The sequence below is a fragment of the Podarcis tiliguerta genome (assembly GCF_965153285.1).
Source record: "Podarcis tiliguerta genome assembly, chromosome: 12".
NCBI classification, from domain to species: Eukaryota; Metazoa; Chordata; class Lepidosauria; order Squamata; family Lacertidae; genus Podarcis; species Podarcis tiliguerta.
In genome coordinates, this window is record NC_139545.1 from 23,356,887 (window position 1) to 23,378,806 (window position 21,920).

The following is a 21,920-nucleotide window of genomic DNA, read 5'->3' on the forward strand; positions in this document are numbered from 1 at the left end:
ACACGGAAATAGATGGCCCATTTTGACATTGCAAGAGATTTGAATATTAATGTCAGATCAAGATGCTACAGAAAATTTGCTGTCATGCACCTTGTTTTCCTTTGTTTCCTCATCTTTCATTTGCCATATATTTAAAAGATTATATTGGTGTGAATTGGTGTGTTGCTTTGTTATTGATTATGCATCTTGCAAGACACTGGTTTGCTTAAGTATTTCATCTCAGTGATGCTAAGTAAGATTCTTCAAGTAAAGCAACAGAACAACCCGTTTTCTTCAGCTGCAACCCAAACCCACCTGCTTAAAAGCAAGTTGAATTGAAACCAATGACTTCTAAGTAAATTAGTTTAGGACTGGTTTAGGACTGTGGTGCCAGTGGCTATTTCTTTTATATTACATTGGATTGTAATCCATAACCATGAAGGAAGAGGGAACCATGGGGAAATTTCAAGCAATCAGGAAGCAGTAAGCTTTTCCCCAACAACCTGGACTCCAGTCAGAGCTGGCTGTCATTTTATAACCTTCTGACCAAATGTGTTCGGTTAAGACTGGTTTCAAAACTTTACCATGAAACCTTAGGAAAACAAACCACATGAAAAGAACACAAACTGAGAATATTAAATAGGCGTTTTCACAGGAAATGGATTCAATCCCCCCCCCCCAATATTCCTGGATGCTAAACTCTGAATCATTTATTCAAATTTTTATATTGGTGCTTTAACAGGGAGTCAAACGTCTACAATAGCTTGTTTACTTTAACTAACTTTGTTTTGTTAACTCCTCAAGAATTCCACAGCTTCTGCCCTGTTCATTTCATTTTCATCAACCCGTGTCCAAAAATACTGATGACTCACAATACTAATCTCTGTTACAGTGGGCACAACTGCATATACTTAAGGGGCTACCCTCAACTAATGCAAAAACAAGAGTAACCATATACTGGAGGCCGCCCAATTTTTACTTAGTGTTCTGGAACATATGCAGGGTTCCCACATATAAACAAGCTGCCCATCATGTTAAGATACGTTATGGGTTCTGCTTCTTGCTTCGGAGTGCTCAGCACCAAAGCTGTTGTCAGGATTTCATTCTGGACAAGATTCCCATTAAGAACTCTGGAGTGGGAAGCTGTTTGGGCTCTGTCTATTCATGTTTAAAGAGAGCCTTCCCTAAAATATAGCAGAAGTAATAAATTAAGCAGCAGAAATGGCAACAGATTATTTTGTAGAAAGGAAGTTGCATTTGCTACCAGGCCAGCGGCTGCTGCTCTTGCAGCTGAAACTCCAGCCAGGAGCTATAAAACAATTCCTTGTGTCTGGGAGAAATGATAATACTGCTCATTTCCAATGATTGGTTCAAGATACACACCCAATGCCTATGCCAAAACCTGCTAACATCTATAATCAATAAAGTTGTGGCCTGTTTGATTCCCACTTGGTTGTCCTCAATTTATTGCAACTAAATCATGTCTTGACCCCCCCCCATTGCTCCACCGCACCTGGGCCCATATTCCTATGGTAGTGAAAATAGCACCATACTATTAAAAGTAAATGCTTTGATTAATTTAATTACCGTACTATCCAACCTTTTTGTTCCATCATGGAACTCAAAGTGGTGTACATGGGATTCCCATGGAAATAGGTAGGTCTTCTTTAAAAAAATGTGCAAAAATAATCTTTGCTTCAGACTGATGAAGCAGATGTGCAGCATTATACCAAGTCCAAAATCTAGATTGTTTTGGTTTAGAATTTCATTGTTGTTCAGGTACCAATCAATAAATGCTGACACTTTAAGTGAGGCACATCATGATAACATCTAAGTAAATGGCTTTGTAGGAAAGAGCACAGATATAATAAATGAACAGATCAAATTATCTTCACTGGCTAAGGAAAGAGTGGACACCTACCTCAAACAGTGGTTTGGATTGAATATTATTGGCGAAGTGGCTCAATAATACTCTGTATATGCAAACGTTTGGGCTCACTTAACATTGTACAGAACCTTTATTCTCAGTAATAAAGGAACTCAAAGGTGGAGAATACTACACACACACACACCTATAAAGTTTTGTATGAGTTAATACTTTATCATCCCTTTGGAACTCTGCTGTATCTTTCCACTTTTATCCTTCTAGGTTGTGACACTTTATGGTTTACATTTTTGATTCTTTGCTTTTTTATCTCTTGTTATGTTTGCACTTTTCTTTCTGTTTTTGGTAACAGAAATCACTAAAAAGTATTTTTTAAAAAAATAAAAAAAAATAAAAGTGTTTCTCTTATTCACTGGCAATGCAATGTTTGCTTTTGGTTTGGGAAAACAAAAATTGTCATTTATTAATAATTTTGTAAGACATCAATTGCATGAGATGTAGTTGTAATGAAATGGGAGGGAGGATTCACTTTATCTGCCTTGCCTTGCTTTTGTAATAAACTCTTATGCTATTTTATCTTTTCTCACTCTTTGAGATGCTACTGTCTGTCCTCTCTTTGGCTTCCCAGCGAGCCCATATTCTGGCGGTAATGCAGCAAAGGCAACGCATGCCAATTAAGACTGCAATCTTAACGTCACTTACCTGGGAATAAGTCCCACTGAATTCAATAGAACTTACTTCTGAGTAGACATAGTTAGAATGTCACTGTTTATATTCTTCTGATTTCTTTTTTTTCTTTTGAATATATCAGAGGTAGTCAACCTTTTTCTACCTACCACCCACTAATGCGTCTTTCTTGATGGTAAAATTTCCTTACCGCCCACCAGTGCTCAATGGAAGGAGGATTCAGCTTGTGCCGTAGAACCCCCTACTGCCTACCTAGAATCCTGAAGTGCCCACTAGTGGGCGGTAGGGACCAGGTTGACAATCCCTGGAATATGCAGTCAAATGACTCCTCCAACACTTTATACCTGGGTCGGTTTGGGATGTGTGTGTTTTAAGCACTGGCGGAGGAAAGGGGGGAGGAGCAGCCTACCCTTGGTGCCATGGGGCTGCACAGTGAGAGGGGCACTGCCTCCCCCCTCCACTGCACCGCCCCCCCCCGAATCCACTCAGGCTCAGGCATCACCCTTACAGCCACTGCCAGGAGGCAGAGGCAGGCGAGAGGGGGGACTGAGCCGCCCCACCAGCACTTGGGAGCTGCCCAGAGCCACTTCTCTTTTGATCGCAAGGCACTGCACACTTGCAGCTCTTGAGCACCTACACTCAGGTATTCATTGGTCTCTTTTCCTGAGGAATAGGCTGTGCTTTTGAAGTTGCAGACGGGGCTTGTCACCAGCAGTGGAGCAAGCCGAATGGGCGCCTGGTGTGGCGTGCGCGCCCTGCGCCCAGGGGCAGGGCCAGTTGCCCATGGGGTGGGGTGAGCCAGGGCAAGATGCTCTGCGGGGCCTCCAAGGAGTCTGCCTGCCTCCTCCCACTCAGCCATGCTACACCTGAGGGGGAGGCAGCAGGTGGACTGTTTGGGCAGTGGGACGCCTGCAGGCGCCCAAGCCACCATGTCACTCTCAGGAGAGACGCGTGGCTTGGGTATGCTGCAAGCCCTGCAGTGAGTGCCGCCCGGCATTTTGTCACCCCCCTCAGTGGTGACACCTGGGGCGGCTCGCCCCCACCACACACCCCTTCCTCCGCCCCTGCTTGTCACAGGTGTGCCACCTAAATCCGCCATACTTGAGCAGTATTATAGCTGTCCACAGAAGCTACATGCAGGTATAACCAGTGGCGTAGCGTGGGTTGTCAGCACCCGGGGCAAGGCAAGTAATTTGCGCCCCCTAACCCAAGACAAGGCAAGTAATTTGCGCCCCCCCCGCTGCACTGTCCCTCCCCCAGATAGTCCCTCGCTCTCTCTCCGCACCGCACGCCTGGCACCCTCCCCTCCACAGTGGGCGGCGACCCGGCGGCTCGGATCGGATTCGCACAGCCACCACTGCAGTGAGAGAGAGTGCGTGAACCAGGTAGGGGCAGAGAGCTGCGAGTGCGAGCCGGCCCCCCCTGAACCCCCCACGCTACGCCACTGGGTATAACAGATTATATTCTTCCTTATCCCTCCTGCTTTGCACTATTTTTGGGTGCTTTTGCCTGGCAGGAATAGGTGTTTGAGCTCTGTCTGTGGTTGAAGCAAGAGAAAGAAAGAACACGATGAGGCATTAAGTAAAGCAAGGAAGAGGTGGAGTCTGAGGTGACTGGAACAGAGTGCCTTCCCAACCCCTTGGGTTGCGGGGGGCGCAGGGGAAAAAAGTGAAGGACAGTCAGAGCAGAGGGGAGGACTGTGGCAATTCAGTGGGATTCCCGGGTGAGGAACAGTGAGAGGGGCAGCAAACTCAGTGACAGCCCCGGGCAGCAAAACCCTAGCTACGCCACTGGTTTTAAGGACAGTAAAGCAACACATGGGAATTTTCAGACGAAAGTTGGTTCCAGACAGGGATTTAATTTGCAAACACACCACTAAGATCACAAACAGGTAATCGGAAACAGGCTTTTAAAAACAAATTTCTCAGGTTTTCAACAGAAGGGGTGAATCCAGTTCAAATGCAGAAGAAAAAAATATGGATTGAAATTTGGATGCCAACAGTGTAATGCGAATGATACAATAAACTTGAATGCTTACGTTGCTACCAGTCCCACAATAAATACCTGTCTGTAAGAACCCTAAGGAGTACATTGAAATGACAAAAAATATTGTTTTTGCTTGGTTATTAAGATATACAAGGACCACATTGTGGTTTTTGTGGGAGCAGGAAGGAAATATTGCTGTATTCTGCTTCTCCTCTTCTCATTTATCTGACTTGGGGCCTTCTCGGCAGCAAAAGCATATTAACATCTGAAATTAGTATGCATATAAAAATTATACACTGCCAGTAATTTGTTCACAACAACCCTTATCCTGTCAGTTATCTAGGATGATACCATTTTATACACATGCCTCCTGGGAAAGAAAGAAAGAAAGAAAGAAAGAAAGAAAGAAAGAAAGAAAGAAAGACCTGGAAATAAAAGTTACAGCCACTCCAAAGACACCTCACTCTGCCTCATGGAATGAAATGCACATGCATACAGATGAATCCCAGTCTCATGTGCAGGAGTGAGGCCTGAATGCAACAGTTTGAATGAAACCTTATCTTGCCATTTGTTGTTTTCATTGGACTGCAGCCAGTGCAAACATTTGCAGGTGGCTGGGCCATATTTTGACACTTAACTATCTACAGTTGTGATAAAAATCAGAATGTTGCTACACTGCAGTTTCCAATAGCCTACAGGGCCAGATTCTGCTCCCACTTAAGACGCACTAAGACCATTACAACATTGTCTGCTGAAAAGCTTAGAGTTTTTTTAACAAATGTATTCTGCGGGGCCACTCGTTTCTCTCTCTCTCTCTCTCTCTCTCTAAAAATAAAAAGAATCATTTTCTGAGGCAGCAAATTCTCCTAATACTTCATACTGTTATGAGTTTGTGGGTGCCAGCCCTCTGTAATTAATCCCTGGATCCAGCAAGTGTTAACATCTAATCAAGACAAACTAGCTTTCCACGAAGTGAACGCCTGGGTGACGACTCATTAATGGGGATTAAGGTGCAACAGAGCAAATAGGTGGGGCCCCCTCTCTCAACATTGGTACTTCGGGTTACAGACGCTTCAAGTTACAGATGCTTCAGGTTACAGATGCTTCAGGTTACAGACTCTGCTAACCCAGAAATAGTACCTCAGGTTAAGAACTTTGCTTCAGGATGAGAACAGGATGAGAACAGAAATCATGTTGTGGTGCGGCGGCAGCGAGAAGCCCCATTAGCAGTACCTCAGGTTAAGAACAGTTTCAGGTTAAGAACGGACTTCCAGAATGAATTAACTTCTTAACCAGAGGTACCACTGTAGAGAGTTGTGTTTGTGTGTCAGTAAGTGTGTGTGTGTGTGTGAGAGAGAGAGAGAGAGAGAGAGAGAAAGAGAGAGAGGATGTAATCTAAAAGAAAACAAGAAATAGAGTGTCAGAGAGCACAACATTTGGTTTCTGTCTGAGTCCAAGGCTGCAGCTATGGAAGAAACAAGACCCTTTGGGGGTGATGATGCTGTTAAGCCCTCCATCATAGGCTCAGTTTGTATACATGTTTTTAAAAAACGTATATCTTAAAGACACCACAGTCTCCACTGTGCCTCATTTCCAAAAGGAATCACAAACCCTAGGTAAGTGTCTGGTACCCCTAGAATCCCACACCAGTTGGAGGTCGGTCTGGTGTGCAACAATATGTTAACCAGGACCCCACCCACAAAGTTAGAATATGTTGAAATACAATCCAAGAACTCCAGTCATAAGTGTTTCACATGTCCTCTTCCCCTTACCCAAGGCTGTATCTCCTCTGCAGTAAAAATCAATTTTGAAAATGTGCACAAATGTACCAAATGGCAATTATTTTGACTGTGCTTATTTGGTTTAGCCAATAAATTTGGTTGTTCAGTCAATGCTCGGAATAGAATCCTATATGTATCTAGTCAGAAGTAATTCACATTGAGTTCCATGGGCTTTGTCCCAGGAAAATGGATATCAATTGAAGCCTAAAATGAAGGGAGTACAATACACTGTCTATTCTAAAGCAGGTAAGCAGGTGTGGGGGATCTTAGCTCTTCAGATGTTGCTGAACTACAATTACCATCAGTCCCTGGAAGCAGGGCCAATGGCCAGGAATGATGGGAGTTATGTAGTTAGAAACATCTGAAGGTTCAAAAGCTCTCTGGATTTGCCCCAAAGGATGCATGTGAAAGCAGGAACAGAACTCTTGTGTGTAAGAGAGGTACACAATAGAACTTTGGCACACCTTTGAGAATATATTACCACTGTATTATTATTTTTAATAAAAGAAATCACACAATACTGTCAACACAGAGTAAGGGTTTATCTCCAATACTAATGAGCTAAAAAACTAATGTCAATAGCTAGTAGATGCCCACGACACTCACAGAATCACATTCCGCACGCCAATAGCAATATCAATGAGCACATAAATTGTCAAAAGAACCTGATTTTCTTATCTTTCAGTGCTAAGAAAACAGGAAGTCAATACAACAGGAGAACACATACAATGAAGGAGCTTGGGATGTGTGGAACATATAGGCATTCACTGTGCATTGTTTTTTGAAGAAAAATACATCTGGAAAGATTTCTGAATGAGTCTTACACAGTAGAGGTCAGTTTGGTGGGGTTCAGCTAACTTTGATGGCACTGGGGAGGGAAAGAGCCGCAGCAAAATTGGTTCTACTGCTGCACCTGCATAGCCCAAGCTCACCTCCACTGTCCTACCCTGCCCATTGTAAAGGTGAGCTATAGCAAGGGCAGTTTCACAATTCTATCCCACCATCCCAATTGCTGCACTCGCCATGCAATTCTTATTCATTCAAGGCCAGAGGTCCAGGAAGAAGCATTCGAGCATATGACAACACGACAGACATGCATTTGACTACAGGTGATAGAAAAGCTGTAGAATACCCCTTGATGGATCTTTCAAAAGTTAGGAAACAGACTAATAGATTATAAACAATGTATGAAGACACACAAATGGGTTAGGGACAACAACTTGGCTGGATACTCACTGAGGAAAACAACTTGGCTGGATGCTCATTATGGATGAAAGGGAGAGCCAGCACATGGAGTGGTTAGAAAATCCTCAGCCTAAGTATAATGGAGTTGGGGTTGACTTCGGAATCAAGCTGGGGGCCCAATACATTTTGGCACCTGGGGCGAAGCAGAAAATGGTGCTCCCCCAATCGGGGAAGAGGAGGGGAGTGAAGAGCTACATCAGGAACAAGTGGGGAAATCAAATCAACCTTACCCAAAGGCTGAAGTGGGAATCAAAGGCTGTCGTGGTGGTGGAGCAGAGGGACCCACTCTGAATCACGTCAGGTGGGCGCAGAGCCCAGGAGACCCCAGAGGGCAGCCCCTACCATTTACTTCCTAGGGGTGGGAGGAGACCAGCCAGGGCTGTCTTAAGCAGATGTGGCACTGGGGTGCAAAGATCCGCCCGGTGCCCCCCCCGGTTGCCCAGTCCCAGGCACACAGGAGAGTGGAGCCGGCCGGCTGCCTCAGCATCTCGCTGGCTCGGTCGCCCCCGAACTTGCGGTACAGAACTGCCTGCAGCAGAAGAGCTTGCCGCAGCGCTCCAACCGATGGGTAGACACTTCCCCAGACTCAACTCTCGGGCCCTGGACTCTTGGCCTGGTGCCCCTGAGAGCCCGGCACCTGGGTGCCCCGCACCCCTATGGGTAAGACGGCTCTGAGACCAGCAGTGCCTCCTAATCACCAAGAAGCCACTGTAGAGGTGTAATGGCAGTGGGGAGGCTGCGGAGGAGGCAGCAGATCTGGCTTCCAAGGAGCACACCACAGCTGTTATGGCTACCACAGCAATAGCAGCAGCAGCAGTGAGTGATGCATTCTTTGGAGACCAGATCTGCTGCGCCTGTGGATCCTGCAGCCTGAGGTAGTTGCCTCACTCATGGGTGGGGTGGCCCTGAAGGTCACAGAACATTTTGATGGGTGATCAGCTTCTTTCCTCTTAAAGGTAGCTCTGGGCTCTTGTGGAGAGGAGAGGCTATCACTTAAGCTCTCAGTTATGATTAGCTTTGCATTATAGACTCCAAACTGTACAGAAGAAATGTGGGGTCTCTCTCTAAGATAGTAATCCGAGATATATGAACAAACACAGTACATTTTGAATGAATGGCTCTTCCGGTGGCTGAAATGCTAAGCAATACTACTGATAAGGAAAATTCTGGGTTGAGAGGCTACTCAACAGCTCAGCTCGTTGGGGTATAAGTCCCCCACGGGTCCATGCAGTCAGTAAAAGAAGGAAACTCCAGCCAAGTAATTTGGAGCAAAACAGCAGTCAGTAGACTTAGATCCTTTATTGTTGTGCAACAGGTTCCAACAGCAATAAGAACCCTGAGCATGAATTTTCGTAACACTTCATAACCGCTGCCACCCATCTCTAGATTATCTTGCAAACGTTTCGCCGTGTATCATTCATCAAACACAACATCTGGCACAACACCTAGACCAGCACTTCATCCAAGCAAGAATCAACCGAGGATGTCCTTACCCAATCTGCCGATTCGTGGAAGGTGCTTGTGTTATGACGGAACTCGATTGCGGAGATGGCATGGCTTGCTGAATAACGATGCTGGTGTCGTGGTTTGGCATCCTTGGATTTGAGAGCTGGTGCGTCCCCGGTGCTGCCATGGCTCCTCCAACGGCGTTATGCATTGAAATATTCTGTGAGAAGGGGATTGGGAGAGTAAATTGGATGCTATCGTGTGTTGTTTTTAATTTCCCTCCTGCCTAAAATTAGGGATCTGGAAGTGTCAACAAAAAATGAAAAGTTATTGGCTCCCAGCAAACTGCGTGTCAATAGATCTTGCTCTAACTAACAGCTATAAAGAAATGAAAAATAACTCTTCTGCTTTTACAGTGCAACACAAATTGAAAATACTTGGAAGTTGACTAATCACTCTTCTGTACATCTGACTCGTGATTTATAATATAGACATTTTGCACATATCCATTTGCCTGTGTGTGATATATATTTCATTTGAAAATGATTTTCACGGTCAGTCTATGGCACATTGATTTAGTATTCAGCCTGGTGCTACAGTACTAGATCTGCTGAGAATGATAAGTGAATTGGGTTTGACAGGACTCAGAATAACAACTAGTGAGTTTTTTTTAATATATATATATATATATACCTTAACATTTATTCTGGGTGTAGTTGACATCTTAAGCCAATACAAAGTTATTACTGGACTCATTGTTGCTCTCTCATTATTGCTCTAACACCTGTTGGTACGTAAGATATGTTTTTGAGTATCCTAGAGTTCTTGTTAAGTGGTGAGAAGAGCTAGACATGAAAGTCAAAAATTTAAGGCTAAACACACGGAAGTAACATTATCGCCACAGATAAGTGAGTATCTAGAGTGAATTCAGCAGCTGAGACCTGAAACAGGAATAAGAAGTTGACATCTAGAATTCATAGACTCATATAATGGAAGGAACCCTTCCATTATATGATCCTATGAATTCTAAATGTCAGCTAGTCATCTACTCCAACCCCTTGCAATGCAGGAATCCAGCCCACAGCTATCCCTGAGTGGGCTTGAACCACCAACCTTCTGCTTAACAGCCAGGTGCGCCAACCCATTGTGCCATGATAATAAAATCACCTTTAATTACCTGAGGAAATGAACTAGATTGCCGAAGAGAAGCACAGCAGGATCCCATCCTCGTGCTGCCTTTCTAAACCTGCAAACACAGGGATGGGGTGGCACCCGTGGAGGTGTGGGAAGAGCAAAGCATTCCTCCATCCCTCTGATCTTCTATAGTACTGGCCCTCCACATCCCCACATCCCTGTATTTGCAAAAGCAGTTTTGGTGATTGCATTAAAAATATCACCCATCTAGAAGCACAGCTAAGGTTTTTCTTCAGCCCTCACTGTTAATCAAGAGAGTGCATCTGTTATATGCTGCCTCACAAAGAACAAGAACAAATATCTTTCAGGCATACAGAGACAGATGACCAGCTTGAGAAGCATTTGACTTTGACTAACTTTCTCTGCTGCTGTTAGACAAATCTTGATTGGTCCAGCCTGGTCTTCTTCCTGGGTGTTCCAAGTTGGGTCAATGCCAGCCCTGAACGCTTGACAGCAGCCACATCCATGGTTTTTATATCATGCTAAGTACTCTAAACTCTCCTGAGTGTGTGATAATGCTAAAAGCAAGATGAGAAAGAGCACTAGGAAGTTGTGAATGAACGAGTGAAGAATTAAAAGGTGATGCACACTGCTGTAACAGCTAGGTAAAAAATACGAGTCCCTGAAATACTGATTGACTGCAAAGTTATACTGCCATCAGAATGGTTAGCAAACATTGCATGCATGGGAAATGGAAGAACATATTTATGGTTGTTAGATCATCTGTTACCCAGCACCTTTCTCGGATTTCTGATTTCCGAATTGTAGCTGCATAGTTTGTCAGAATCCCAAAAGGACACTGAGCCTCCTGGTTCTAAGCTGCCAGAGCTATATACAGTACATTGAACCAACTTTTAGGATTGATAGTGCCAGTGTTGTTAATCAGCGGGCAGCCCTGTTTTATTCTGCTTTGCTGGGACCTTTATTTACCTATATTTAAACATGCAGTGAATCTTCTGACTTCTATTTTAATCTACCAGACACAAGAGTAAAAGTTTTCAGGTGAGGCTTTTGTTTTATTTTGGTCACAGGTTGTGGGCACACACCATACAGTTAAAGCCCACACACCAAAGAATTCTGGGAACTGTGGTTTGTTGTTGTAGCTCTGTGAGGGACAAACTACAGTTCCCAGAATTCTTTGGGGGAGGGCGCTGGAAATGTATGGTGTGTATGCGGCCATAGTTCAGGAAGCTTGCAGGATCAGCCCAAATGGCTAAGGTCATGTCACAGAACTGTAGGACATAGAGCATGGGTTGGTAAACTAAGGCCCGCAGGCCGGACCAGGCCCAATTGCCTTCTAGATCTGGCCCGTAGACGGTCCAGGAATCCAGGCAGCCGGCATAGCGTGTGCATGCCATGTTTTTTGCGACTTAGCCAGGCTTGGGGGTCAAAAGTGAGGCGGGAGGCAGCTTGAGACAAAGCCCCTTCTCTGTTTGTTGTGCGCACAGCAATCTTTGCTTCTGGGGTAGGGAGTGGGTACAGTGGCGTAGCGTGGGTTGTCAGCACCCGGGGCAAGGCAAGTAATTTGCGCCCCCAACCCGTGGATTTGCGCCCCCTAACCTGTGGATTTGCGCCCCCTAACCCTAACCCCCAGATGTTGCGCCCGGTGCGCCCGGCCCCCCCTGCACCCCCCACGCTACGCCACTGAGTGGGTAAGAGGGAAAAGGAGCCACAATTCGGATTTCCACCATGGAGCTGCTGTCGACTGACCTCAGGAAGGGCAGTTGTGGCGGCAGGGGTTTGGAGGCGCCTCAGGAGCGACATCAGCTGGTGTTTGTGGTGGCGGAAGCGGGGAGCACCGGGGCAGGTGCACTCCGAAGCTGTTCTGCCCTCTGCTAGGGCGGCTGCTCATTAGCTACACGGTGTGAGCCATGGAAAGGTAAATAGCCGCTGCCACCTCGTCTTCCCTCATGTGGGGAAAAAAACATTTTTGCTTGAGCAGCGCTGGCCTGACTTAGCGTGACCAACGGCTTTCCCCTTCACCCACGCATGCGCACACGCTCTCCAGGGCTGACAGGAATGGTGTGCTTACCTCAGTCCCCCACCCTGCCTTACAAGAGAGAAAATAACTGTCAACACATAAAGCACAAAGGAAGCAGCGTGGGTGTATGAGAAACCCCCCCCCCCCATCACATTTGGTCAATGTTGGGGTGCTGCAGCAGGTGACACCGCTATTGCGTCCAACAAGAGGCATAGGGGGCACCAGATTTTGGCGCTGCACAGGGCACCCCTGAAATTCGAGACACTGACAGTTGTGTATTCCCCTGCTTTGGCTGAGTGCACAATGTTAAAACAGAACCTACTAAGCTACCATCTATACAGACTTCCAGTATACATATATTGGATTAAATCAGCCATGCAATGATGACAGCAGAGGAAGACTCGCAGAACTTTCCACAGAAAACATTCCTGGCAATCATTTCTTTTGTGGCATGAACAGGCTTCTTCATTCCATCTCCTGCGTGCAGCTAGTCTTAAATGTAAACATCGCTAACTCTTCAGATGGCTTCCTCAAAAACACAATGGATTAAGTGCTTTTCATCTTTTATCTTAATTTTTGTGACATGATCTCATTAGTGGTGCCCTCTAATTATCGATGGAAATGAATAATGAAAGATGCCTCCTGTTTTCCAGACCCATCAATAACATGCATCTAGGTCCCTTTTTTGTATCCCCACAGATTATCCCCTTTGACATATGCTTTTACATACACGATAGTATACAACGTATACCGGATGTGCCAGTGGCTATGTTAGAACAAAGTTTGAGCAGAGTTTTTGTTGTTGTTGTTGTAAGGCATTCTAGATTAAAGGAAAAAGCAGTATTTTGAAAGGCATGGAGCCCAGTTTCACGAACCATTACATGAGAATGTTAAAATAAATTTTCATATAGGGAAAATACACGCTGCCATGGAGGAATACTGAAAGAGTACATTTCAAGCTTCAAAAAGGAGGACCCATATACTACATGGACCAAAGGTTATTTATTTCACAAACAATCAGCTGCCTGAGATCATCACTCAAGCAGCACTGCACACAAAGCACTCCTTATGTTCCAGCTGAAATTGCAGTAACACAAAATACGTGCTGCACAATTAGGGTCATTTACTATATGTTGCACCGGGATAACTGCACAGCATCCTGCTAATTGAAGGCCACTGAGCAGGGGAATTCAACTGGATGGATAGCTTTTTATTTATATTTTGTCTTAATAGTACTGAAGCCATAAAGGGAGCATTTTTTCTCCCTTCTTCTTCCTGAAACTGCCTGTTGTGGAGTTTATAAAACAGGAATTTGGCAGCATGTCAGTGGTGCAAACTGATTTCCTCTTCTAAATGTAATTTTTAAAAGCAAACAAACAAGGTTATGTCTGCTAATGAAGCATTACATGCTACTCTGGAGCTTTCTTTTTGGTCGAGCAAACGCAATCTCAATAGAAAACAGTTAATGGCCTTGCAAAGGAATATATTTGCTTCAAGTTCATTCAGTAAGTATCTCTGTCCAAATGAAAGCATCACTTTATATTATAGCAATCCTGTATACTTTTGCTTCACAAACGTAATCAGGAATAGAATTTCAACTACAACAATAATAAGCAGTTTTGCTGAGAAATGTGGGGTACTATATATGTCAATATTTTTTTTTTTTTAAATAGCTAATTATAGGCTGCCATCAGCAATTCAGTATAATATTGTACTTAATTCATTAAAGCCTACTTAGATATACATGATTATATCCTCCAAATGGTGTTGGACTACCAGTCTATGTTGCCAATGGCCAGAGACCATGTGATTTTTCATCCCTACTCTAAGGATTCATTTTGGCATAATATGGTGTGTCCATTGGCATATTCATCAGTTCAGTCACCAGATTCTCACTGGAATTCTAAAAACTCATTGGCCTATGTCTGTGGACCAATAGAGCTTTGATAGAATGTCCACAAAGGATCCATCACACTCTGACCTTTTGAATTCCACCAGCTCATAAAAAAGCTGTGTTCACCAGCCAACTATAAATATGAAATATCACAAGTTCCATATCCATTTCTTTAGCAACAGTATCATTTCACTTTCCTCTTAGCAAACTGTGAACCGAACCCCAATGCAGTATAGATCTCTCTTGCTTCGGTTAAGACTAAAAGAACTGGCTTTCCCCCCCTTTCACATAGTTAAAAGGTAAAGGTACCCCTGCCCGTACGGGCCAGTCGTGTCCGACTCTAGGGTTGTGCGCCCATCTCACTCAAAGAGGCCGAGGGCCAATGCTGTCCGAAGACACTTCCGGGTCACGTGGCCAGCATGACGAAGCTGCTCTGGCGAGCCAGAGCCACACACGGAAACGCCGTTTACCTTCCCGCTATAAAGCGGTACCTATTTATCTACTTGAACTTAAGAGTGCTTTCGAACTGCTAGGTTGGCAGGCGCTGGAACCGAACGACGGGAGCTCACCCCGCCACGGGGATTCGAACCGCTGACCATGCGATCGGCAAGTCCTAGGCACTGAGGTTTTACCCACAGCGCCACCTGCGTCCCAACTTCACATAGTTAATCCTGTGTAATTCAATCAATGATCGAGACAGAATTCTTACATTTGAGTTTTTCATCATAAATATAGTTTCTTGACAGATTCTTTTTTCATGCTGTTTGTGAATTGAAAACTTTGGGGTACAATTTTTCCAAATACAAATAAACAGTAAACATGGCTAATGCTTCTAAAGAGGAGCTGAGCTCCCCAGACCATTACATTATGCTGATTTTTCTGTTACTATAACTCCTACAGAGGTATCCACACTCAAGACCAGCAGGGAGATTTATAGCATTGCTTCCAAACGACAAGACTATGGACATGAATCTCTCACCTTGCATGGGTTTACATGGCAGTATCAATGTGAAACAACTTCACGCTTCCCTAAATTATGGTTATTGCCAGATCTGCTTCGAAGAAATGCACAGGAAATGCACCTTTATTGTAGCCAAATGTATAAAGGTCCAGAGTTGTTTTAAAAGACGCTTCCTTCAAAATTTGCAACTTGGATTTAAAACATCCAGAACTGGTTGGCCTTGGAGAGGTAATTAGAATGTCGTGTATGCAAATCAAAGCTGGCGGATCAAAAATATGTGGGGGAGGGTGAAACCTACAAAAAATAAGAATCTTGCAAGTATGTGAAGAAAAATTAAATGGCATCTATTACCATCATTTTTTTAAAAAAAATTATAGCATCTTTGAATTGCCCACTTTTCAATTGAAAAAGGAAAAGTACAGAAATTACTGTATTTTTTGCTCTATAAGACTCACTTTTTCCCTCTTAAAAAGTAAGGGAAAATGTGTGTGCGTCTTATGGAGCGAGTGCAGGCTGCGCAGCTATCCCAGAAGCCAGAACAGCAAGAGGGATCGCTGCTTTCGCTGTCCAGCGATCCCTTTTGTTGTTCTGGCTTCTGAGATTCAGAATATTTTTTTTCTTGTTTTCCTCTTCCAAAAACTAGGTGCCTCTTAAGGTCTGGTGCGTCTTATAGAGCAAAAAATACGGTAAGTTCGGGTTTTAAATGAAGTCTTTTGCCACTTTCTTTTTTTTTTTAAAAAAAAAGCTTATTAGTTTCTCTACACACAAATGTTCTCAAAATAGCTTAACCTTGAATGGCTTAAGAGGGGGAACTTTTTTGAGTGATAATAATTTAATCCTGGTGGCAGCACAGTATTGATGCATCCATTCCCCCCCCCCCCTGAGCAATCGTCTAAATCATACACAAGAGAGCGTTTGTTTTTAAAGGCAATATAGATATTTTGCTCAGCTTTGTTTTAGCGATTGCCCACTTCCAGGAGGGCATCCTGTCACTGCGAGATTGAAGTGGATGGATGCCAGAACAGAGGAGGAATGCTAATACTGTCCTTCTTCACACTGATAGTTCCTCCAGTTCTAGTTAATAATTATGCCCCTTCATTGTGCACTATAATCTTTTAAAGATTACAACGCTCCTTTGGGAACAAGCCAAGAACCAGGGGAAATTCTCTCAAGGAAAACTGATAACGGTCTCCCTATCTGCTCTGAAAAGGCTTTTCTGCAAGGAATTCCGCCCTAACTCGTCTCCTGCCAAATTCAAGAGAGCTGACTCAGGGCACCAGCATGAGTGAGGGACAGTGTTTTGATGGACCAAATGTGCTCAAATGTTGCTCACCTCTGCTATAAGTAAGTGTCGTGGGGTTTGCTGACTATATGAAGTAATGCAGGGCAGCAGAGGTGTAGCATGGGGGCGGGCAGCAGGGGCCACTGCTACGGGCACACGTTCAGAAGGGCGCATCTGGGCTGCCAAGAGACTGGGAAGAAAGATGGCTCCCTTTTCTTGTTCTGCAACACAGAGTGTGCCTCTCTTGGGCAACTGGATTGGCTGCAAGTGGAGGGCGGGTTTGCTGGGGTGGAGCCCCTTCCGTATGCCCTTGAAATAAATAAATTAAGGTCTTATGTATATAATAAAGGTTCATAAATGTACCGAGCAAACACGTACATAGATATATAGGCCACATGTCTGAAGCTGCACAGGAGAGCAGCCATGGAGCCATTTTGACTCCCAGGCTGACCAGGTGTTTTCTCTGTAAGGTCAAATGGTGGAGCCTCCCCATTGTCTTCTCCTTCACAAATCCTGTTTAAGGGTATGTCTGTGTATGAATAGGGTGAGCCTGTGACTTGGCTCGGGAACTAAGTACTTATCATTACAAAAGCCCAGCTCCCCAAGGTATCAATCCAGTAAACATTAACAGGTAACTTGCCAGACAGGAGGTAAACAACCCACTCAGATTATGAGGTAAACAACCCACTCAGATTTCTGCTTTAGCCCGCCCTTTCTGTGATGTAGGTATGATGCATCTGGGGGTGGTCTTTGACTCCAAGGCGGGCAATTTAAAATGTCTATATAAGGGTGGACACACCTGAGTTTTGGGTCCTCCACCTTCTCCTGTGTGTGAAGGGGGCACCCTGTTGCAACAGTTCAATAAAGATCAGGCTTGCAAACTGCTTTGCTTCTCAATATTCTCTGGTTGGCCTCTGTTTTTTCCTCCGACCGATGGAGAACCTACAAAGGACTCTATAAGGGCTCTTGTGTCCCCCATAAGGGAATAAGGGCAGATTTTCATTTATTACACCCTCCTCCTTCAACACCTCTGAACAGTGCACCACAAGCTTCTCGTGCCATGGCTGCTGCTGTGTATGCCATGTTGTTGCTGCTCTAGGAGGCTCCCAGCTCCCTCCTGCCCCAGGCCCACTGCAGAGCCACCAGGCAAGGTCCCTGGATTGGAGCAGGCAGCCACAAGGCACGGCAGGGTGCCACTGGCATGCCTGGCGTGGATGCGGAAGCAGCCACACAAGCCTTGGGTGGCAGCGCACCGGCTCCTTGGCCTGGCCTAAGGAGATTCCTTTTTCTTTTCGTTATTGTTAAATCATTTTTATTAATTTTCCAATAAAAAAAATCCAATTAACATATCAAATCATAATCCAATTAAAATAAAAAACTAAAATAAAAAAGACCAAATTAGCATCCAAATTATAATTATTGATTTTTCGGGACTTCCCATAGTCTGGAGATTGAAGCATATCTCCAAATCTCAGTCCCGCCTCTCCTCGTTGTTTCCATATTTTCCACATCTCGATTTTAACACTTTAAAATTCTTCGTCTCTGGCTCTGCGATTCTCAATCATGTCAGACATCATATATCCTTTCATCCACCGAATACAGCTTTATTTGTATGTATATATATTTTCAACTGTCTTTTTGCCAGCCTACGGAGATTCCTGTGGGTGCACTACAGGTGAGTTGTGGTGCCCAGACTCTTTTGTACTTTGCCCTGGGTGCTGGATACAGACGCTACACCACAGCAGGTAAAAGGTAAAGGTAAAGGACCCCTGGATGGTTAAGTCAAAGGTGACTATGGGGTTGCAGCGCTCAACTCCTTTTCAGGCCGAGGGAGCCGGCGTTTGTCCACAGACAGCTTTTCAGGTCATGTGGCCATCAGGACTAAACCGCTTCTGGTGCAACAGGACACTGTGGTGGAAGCCAAGGCACACGAAAATGCCATTTACCTTCCCGCCACACCAGTACCTATTTATCTACTTGCACTGGTGTGCTTTCAAACTGCTAGGTTGGCAGGAGCTGGGACAGAGCAACGGGAGCTCACTCTGTCGCGGGGATTAGAACTGCCGACTTTCTGATCACTGGCCCAAGGGGCTCAGTGGTTTAGACCACAGCGCCACCTACGTCCCACGGGGCACAGGACACAGGGCAGGACTGGAGAGGCTGCAGGTTGCAGCAGTTTGGACTCCTTAGCAGCATGTACAAATTCACCCTGTTTTCTGACAATAGCTAAGGTGTATATGAAGTAACAAATGTTAGAGGGATCAGTTGTTTTCTTACGGAACAGTCTTTTTTTACAAGCAACAGCAATAACCAGTACATTAATTTCCACACACATGTCTTGCAGTGCTTGGAGAGGCCATGAAAAGGGCATTCTTTCACTAAAGCAACATAAAGGGCTTAAGACGGGATGATCAGTATCCCATTGTTAGCTGCCACTAATACCTAACATATCAAATCTAGATCCTCTACTTTACTAGGGGGCTGTTCCTGCTTTAGTGGATTTATGCCTCCTATATTGTTTCTGTTTTCTTTTCCTTTGACCTTGAGGCACAAATTAAGGGCCTGCATTGTGGGATTAACTCTTGTAGTTATAAAGGGAGATGGGAAAGGTTTCTTCTCAATATTTTATTCTGTTGCTCTCAAATATTATCTACACATAGTAAATTCCTGCACTCTGCTAGGATGGTCAAAACAGCCCAAAAATGCAGTTATTTGCAAAGTCTAAATCAGACAGGTCAGGAGGTCGTTTTCTGCCTAACCAGCTACTTGAAACTGCTGATGCTAGCTACAGGTCAGAAGGTCGCTTCCTGCCTAGCCAAAAACTGCTGTCAACTAAAAACCACTAGCAAGATGTTTCCTGCTTTACTTCTGCTTTAGATAAGAAGAGGTACGAAGGGAATGCTTAGCTAGCGAACACGTGTACAAGGAGGTGGGAGGGAGTGCTTGGCTTAGCAGAAAGACAGGAATATCTAGCAAGCAATAAAATGTGTTAAGCAAGCAATATTTGCTAGCCGATTGGGGAAGTCTGGGGGTATAAGAAAGTCTGCTGAAGTGTCTTGCTTTACAGCCAGTGTATTTCTAGGAACTAACCAGCAGGCTGTCTCTGAGTACAGACCTTGACTCTGTGCTCAGATCTCAATAAACTCTTTTTCTCCAAAGAAGATTTTGCTTTCCTGGTACTTTTGTTCCCTCCGAGGTCCAGGGGATGGCGTGGCTAATGGATCCCTAGGTAAATAAGGCTTCATTTCTTTGGGGGCTCGTCCGGGATCAGCCCCCTCCCCAAATACGGACCGGAGGGCCAGGCTCAACTAAGGTGAACAGCTCCAATCGGCGTTCGCATTTCCGGTGCACACCCTGCCAGTTTGTAGGGGGAGATTGCCACACCGTCCTGGAGCGGAGACATCTAGTTGAGGGAGAACAAGAGGACAGAACGGCGCCGAGGGGACAGGTCCGCAGCGGAGAAAGGTAAGCCCGAGGGAAAGGGCTAGGGGCCCGAGGGAAAGGGCCAGAGGCCTGATCAGCCTCACCTGGTAGTTGGCAGTAGAGTGCCCGGCAGTAAGAATGCCACCAGGAAAGGAATTGGTAAAGGTTTGGGAAAGGGAATGGGGCAGAGGGAATTGAGTGTTTTGTTGACATGTTGTGTGTCAGATACTCCAGTGACTGAATTGTTGTCAAGTGTGGGTCGGGGCCTAGCGCTCCCCTTGGCCGAGCGATTGCAGGGTTGTGCGTTTTCTGCCAGGGCGACCTCGTGCAGACCACAATCTGTATCGTGTGAACTGTGAAAGAATTTACAGCCCAGTCAGGTGCGGAGTATCTGAAAAGAAAAAAAAAAAAAAAAAAAAAAATAGGGTCTGGAGCAAGCCAATGTATTCCTCTGGAATGCTTTTTTAATAACTGGAAAACAGCCACGAAGAGTGATGGTTCACATTGAAAAAACAGAGACTCAAAACTTTATGTGAGGTGGACTTGCCAACCCAGAGAACTGCGTGGCTTTGATTTGCAATTAATCAACCCCCTGTGGCAAATCAACCCCCTGTGGCAAAATATATTAAATGTCCACCCAGACCAGATCCCCTATATCTCTACATGGAAGACCAATGTAAAGAAAGAATCTACCATGGCTAAAGTCTTGCTGTGACAGCAACACACAGAACAGGATTTGTACAGTGAAGCCTCTGGTGTTAGAAGACCCAGAAGATGAGGAGGGGGAGTGATTAAGCCACCACCTTACACTCCACCAACAGCCCCTCCAAACCCCCCCCCCCCCCCAGGCCAAGATCAAGAAGCACAGGGAGGTGCTGGTGTAGGGGGGAGGAGGACCTGCGAAGGAGGATAGTGAGACGGAAGAAGAGGAAGATGAGGAAGATAACGAAGAGTTTAGGAAGACACTAGATGATATGAATCAAGGAAAGAAAATGTGGACAGAAAGACAGAAAAAGAGACTAAAGGAGTTTGTAAAGCCATTTGAGGAAGAAGTTGGATGTAAGCCCCTTGTTAGTTGAGGCAGCAGAATGCTGCACCCCTGAAAAGAGGAAGAGATGGCAACGTAAGTGGGGACAGGCGGCGAAGAGAGTTATGTCTCACAGATAGTATGAGAAAACCAGGAAGGATCAGGCAACTGGAGAAATGCCCCTTCAGAGGGTTTATGATCCACCAGCCCCTGTCCCAAGCTGAACAAGCGAAGGCACCACAGACCTACACGGTCCAGCATATACCCTTTTCAAGTGCAGATGTTTGTAATTGGAGAAATCAGAACCCCTCTTTTGAGGAGAATCCAGCAAAGATCGTAAAATTGTTTGAAGGGATTTTTTTTTTTTTTAAACCTATAATCCCACTTATGATGATGAACAATATCTCCTGGACTCACTACTAATTACAGAAGCATTGCTTGGCCCCTGCATGAGTCAACTAGGGAATAGAGAAGGATCCTTTTATATGGGGCAGGGAACAGCAGCAGGCTTTTCAGGATCTCAAAGTGACAACAAGCCCCAGTGCTTGGCATCCAAACCCCAAGAAGCCTTTTACGCTGTTCATAGATGAAGACCAGGGGGTAGCCAAGGGAGTCTTATGCCAGAAACTGAAAAATTGGCAGCAACCCGTCGCATACTTGTCAGAGAAGCTAACCCCAACAGAACAGAGATTGCCCCCCCCCTGTATGAAAGCGATTGTGGCAGTGGCCACCCTACTCACGAAGGCAGATAAAATTCACGTTTGGACAGGACACCACCTGTGTGACTCCACATGCAGTCCCAGCCTTACTTGACATGAAAGGCACCTATTTCCTATCACAAGCGAAAATGAGGAAGTGCCAGATGCTGTTATTACATTCACGCCTGAAGTTTCAGGTTACCACAGCCCTTAACCTAGCTACCTTATTACAGGTAGGAGAAGGTGAACAAGGGAGCTGCCCACTCAGTCTTACCTGTGCCTGTAACAAAACCCACAAACCAAGTGGTTAATATAATTGGGGCCACAGGTAAATCACAAAAGGCCCCGTTTTTTGCAGTCTGTTACCTGCTGCCTAGGTGGCCAAGTAGTCCAGCACAATTTTTTGTATATACCAGAGTGTCCCATTCCTTTATTGGGCCAAGACTTGTTA

General features: G+C 45.0%; 1 protein-coding gene across 7 annotated transcripts in view; it reads right to left on the bottom strand.

Annotated features, from left to right (window-relative positions):
• CREB5 (cAMP responsive element binding protein 5) overlaps positions 1-21,920 on the bottom strand; it is a 262,459-nt gene that overhangs the window by 151,721 nt on the left and 88,818 nt on the right. For all 7 annotated transcript variants that reach the window (XM_083405042.1, XM_083405041.1, XM_083405045.1 and 4 more), the window contains one exon: positions 9,057-9,229. In XM_083405042.1, coding sequence (XP_083261168.1) covers positions 9,057-9,229 — 173 coding nt within the window. The remainder of the gene's footprint in view (positions 1-9,056; positions 9,230-21,920) is intronic.